The sequence below is a fragment of the Myxocyprinus asiaticus genome, chromosome 27, assembly GCF_019703515.2.
Source record: "Myxocyprinus asiaticus isolate MX2 ecotype Aquarium Trade chromosome 27, UBuf_Myxa_2, whole genome shotgun sequence".
In the NCBI taxonomy this organism is placed as follows: domain Eukaryota; kingdom Metazoa; phylum Chordata; class Actinopteri; order Cypriniformes; family Catostomidae; genus Myxocyprinus; species Myxocyprinus asiaticus.
In genome coordinates, this window is record NC_059370.1 from 46,045,955 (window position 1) to 46,050,057 (window position 4,103).

Sequence of the window (4,103 nt, forward strand, 5' to 3'; positions counted from 1 at the left end):
ACAGTTCTCCAGTGTTTACATGTAAACAAACACAACCTGACATACAAAACACATCTGGTATCAGGGAAATTATGAATGGCTGTTGATTTGAGAAGTCAGAATATCGTGTGAGTTCATTAAAGCGCATCTTCAGCACTGAACTCAAGCAGAGGTCAGAGGTCAGAGAGGGGTCAGGGGGGCAGGTACATGTTCAGTCACAGATCAGCTGACCTTCCTGTGGTCCACTGTCGGCTTCGGAAGAGAGAGTCCTGATTCACTGCAGATTGAGACACATTTACAGATCATTATAATCGGTTCTATGAAGAGTTGATCGTTCCGGATCGTATGATGATGAGTCTCACCGTGTGTTTCAGCCCATCAGTGAAATCAACATCACCACCCCCATAAACTGAGTGAAGAGAATCACTGGAGTGAAGAAAGACCAAACCGGCCACAGAGCGATGTTAAAGCTGCAACACACACACACACACATCTCAGGTAATGAATGATTCATTATGATAAGAGCTGTGAGATATATGTAGCTACTAATGTCTTATTTATCAATAACTGAATACATTTATATTTCATACAAACAATGCTGCACACTTTTCATCCGTCTTGGTTCCGGAAGCATTTTACACATTAAATGTTTCATCTGGATTTTGTAAAATCCTTCATAAAAGAGTTGTAAGTGATGAATCAAACCAACCATCTCTGATGTGAATAACATTACTAACTTTAATTTGAAACTAAAAAAGTATTTGTAAGACTGTGTACTTAACGTCTTTAATGAGGGAGTGAACTACAATCCCATGAAGTGTTGTGAATGATGTAATCAAATTAAAAATGATGGGAAACTATTGATTAAAAGTTCATTCAAATGATAGAATCAACATTTTTTATTTTATTGCAAAACATATACAAATATAGAAATAGTTTGAGTTTGATTGGTGGATATTTCACTGCAGGATCATGGGTAATGTAGTTCTTCACCAGGAATTCTGCTATTTAACATTATTATTAATTTTTTTTTAATGAAGTGGAAATAACGCAGACTGATGTCTTCAATGTATACCATCAATGAACAACCTCAGAGCTCACGGTAGGTCTGTCTTTACAGGTTTATGATATATTGTTAAAATCAGTTCCCCGAATGTGATAATTACTTCCGGAGCAGACTGTTGCGCTCTATTCCACTCCTGAGATCAACTAGTCTTATCATAAACTCATGAAGTCTCATCATATCTTGTGCTTCATAAAGACAAATGTGTGAAATAAACGCCGACCTGAAGGACGCAGCGATGAAGGCGCCAGTGGTGACAGCTGGGATGGCAGGATATTCCTGCTCGTAGTGTTTGATGCCTTTAAACCACTCCAGATACACGATACAGAACGCTGCGAGACTCAGACACAATCCCAACAACACCACACCTACAGCAAACCACCAACTGCAAAACACAACACACACAACCTGAACAACACTGAACACATATTCAGAGACTGATCAAGTCCAAATGCTGCTGAACACATTCTGCTGAAGTGCAATCTGGGGGTGTAGAGTTGAGAGGTTTAGAGTTGTGTAGAGATTAGGGGTTTGTGATGTAGAGATCGTTAGAGTTCAGTGTGTTGTGAATGTCTGTATTATATAGTGTTAGTGTGTAGGGCCTCTCTGTGTAACCAGAGCATGATAATCTGTATCGTAATCCAGAAAGACAAGAACAGGCCATATGTGTGATTGTGTGTTTATGTGTTTGTGTGTGTATGTGTGTAGTGTGTGTATGTGTATGTGTGTAGTGTGTGTATGTTTATGTGTTTGTGTGTGTATGTGTGTAGTGTGTGTATGTTTATGTGTTTGTGTGTGTATGTGTGTAGTGCGTGTATGTTTATGTGTTTGTGTGTGTGTAGTGCGTGTATGTGTGTAGTGCGTGTATGTTTATGTGTTTGTGTGTGTATGTGTGTAGTGCGTGTATGTTTATGTGTTTGTGTGTGTGTGTGTGTAGTGCGTGTATGTTTATGTGTTTGTGTGTGTAGTGCGTGTATGTTTATGTGTGTATGTGTGTAGTGCGTGTATGTTTATGTGTGTATGTGTGTAGTGCGTGTATGTTTATGTGTTTGTGTGTGTGTAGTGCGTGTATGTTTATGTGTTTGTGTGTGTGTAGTGCGTGTATGTGTGTAGTGCGTGTATGTTTATGTGTTTGTGTGTGTATGTGTGTAGTGTGTGTATGTTTATGTGTTTGTGTGTGTATGTGTGTAGTGCGTGTATGTTTATGTCTTTGTGTGTGTGTGTGTGTAGTGTGTGTATGTTTATGTGTTTGTATGTGTATGTGTGTAGTGCGTGTATGTTTATGTGTTTGTGTGTGTACGTGTGTAGTGTGTGTATGTTTATGTGTTTGTGTGTGTACGTGTGTAGTGCGTGTATGTTTATGTGTTGGTGTGTGTGTATGTTTATGTGTTTGTTGGTGTGTGTGTGTGTTTATGTGTTTGTTGGTGTGTGTGTATGTTTATGTGTTTGTGTGTGTGTAGTGCGTGTATGTTTATGTGTTTGTATGTGTGTAGTGTGTGTATATTTATGTGTTTGTGTGTAGTGTGTGTATATGTTTATGTGTTTGTGTGTAGTGTGTGTATATGTTTATGTGTTTGTGTGTAGTGTGTGTATGTGTTTGTGTGTAGTGTGTGTATATGTTTATGTGTTTGTGTGTAGTGTGTGTGTGTGTGTGTGTGTGTGTGTGTGTGTGTGAGAGAGATTCAGTTGTTTATGAGTAAGATTGGTGTAATAAGGTTGTGGAGTGAAAGAAAACTGGACATTTGAACACAGAATCTCAGTCACCTGTGAATATCACTGTTGTTGAATATGACAGAGAAGAAATCCACATAATAGGTGAGACTGAGAGATGAGATAATCCAGAAGACTGAGTGACTGTTGATACGAGCAGAGGACTTCACATCTACAGCTTCATCTGCACAAACACCTGCACAACATTACAATAAACAAAACACATCAGAGATACTATATCTGCGAACACAACATGAGGACAGTTTATCATTAAACACGGTCATTTATTGTGTATATGTATAAGTGTGAGTTTCTCACTCTGTTCGTCTTCTTCTTCTTGTTGTTGTTGTTGTTGTTCGTTTGTATTAAAACGTCGCCGCAGATTCACAAACTCACTGAACTCCGCCATGTTGATGACGCTCTGATGACGTCACACCTTTAAGCGCCGGCGGGAAATTTCCGCCCTGATAAACATCTTCATTAAATATAATCAGACTGCTGTACATTACAATTAATTTGCAGATTAATCAAAGCAACAGGACATGCAAAGTGTCTCTATATGACAGGTGCTTGAAAAATAAGAGGCATTGGTGACGTCAGCCGAAAAGGAACGTCGTTTCAGAGGCGGAGCCTACAAGAAAAACGCTTATTTTTCTTTGGAATAATGAGCACAATAAGACCAGAAACGTGTATTAAGAAAGCAAATTGTGTCTGACTCTGTCAGATGAAGTTGTAGAGACATAATTTATTGCTAAGCTGAGGTGCATCTTATCTGTACAGTGAAGCAACATGGATCATTCCACTTTCCATTACCACCAGCATTAAAAACATCTACAGAGTTTAACTTTATGTAAACAGAAAAAGACACCCATAGTTAAAGCATGGGTAGAGTAAATATATTCTAGAAAACTGAAAAGGTACAGTTGAGGATGGATTAATTTGTTATTATTTGCAATGAAATCTTATATCAATACATTTACAATTAATTATTCTACAACTATAAAGCGCAGTCATTATATGCATTATTTTTTCCCCGATTAACACTTTTTATTGATTCAGACAAATGAAACAGAAAAGCAAACATATATACACCGAATCAACTTTTAACCCCCATTATTCCCTTTCCCCCTCCCAATCCCCAACCCCACCCTGACCCTCAACAAATATCCCTGTGGTCAAACATGAGAACACACACACACACACACACACACACACACACACACACATACATACATATATATATATATATACATACACACACACACACACACACACACATATACACACACACACACACACACATGTTCAGCAGAAGAAAGAAAGTCACACATCTGGGATGACATGAGGATGA

General features: G+C 38.4%; 1 protein-coding gene across 1 annotated transcript in view; it reads right to left on the reverse strand.

Annotated features, from left to right (window-relative positions):
* The window catches only part of LOC127418121 (transmembrane protein 128-like), a 3,518-nt gene extending 317 nt beyond the window's left edge, over positions 1–3,201 (reverse strand). The window contains exons 1-5 of the mRNA XM_051658516.1: positions 3,071–3,201; positions 2,807–2,948; positions 1,266–1,427; positions 342–449; positions 1–256 (exon numbers count right to left, since the gene is read on the reverse strand). The exon at positions 1–256 is cut by the window's left edge and continues 317 nt beyond it. Coding sequence (XP_051514476.1) covers positions 350–449; positions 1,266–1,427; positions 2,807–2,948; positions 3,071–3,161 — 495 coding nt within the window. The 5' untranslated portion in view covers positions 3,162–3,201 and the 3' untranslated portion in view covers positions 1–256; positions 342–349. The remainder of the gene's footprint in view (positions 257–341; positions 450–1,265; positions 1,428–2,806; positions 2,949–3,070) is intronic.
* Between the last annotated feature and the right edge of the window lie 902 nt (positions 3,202–4,103).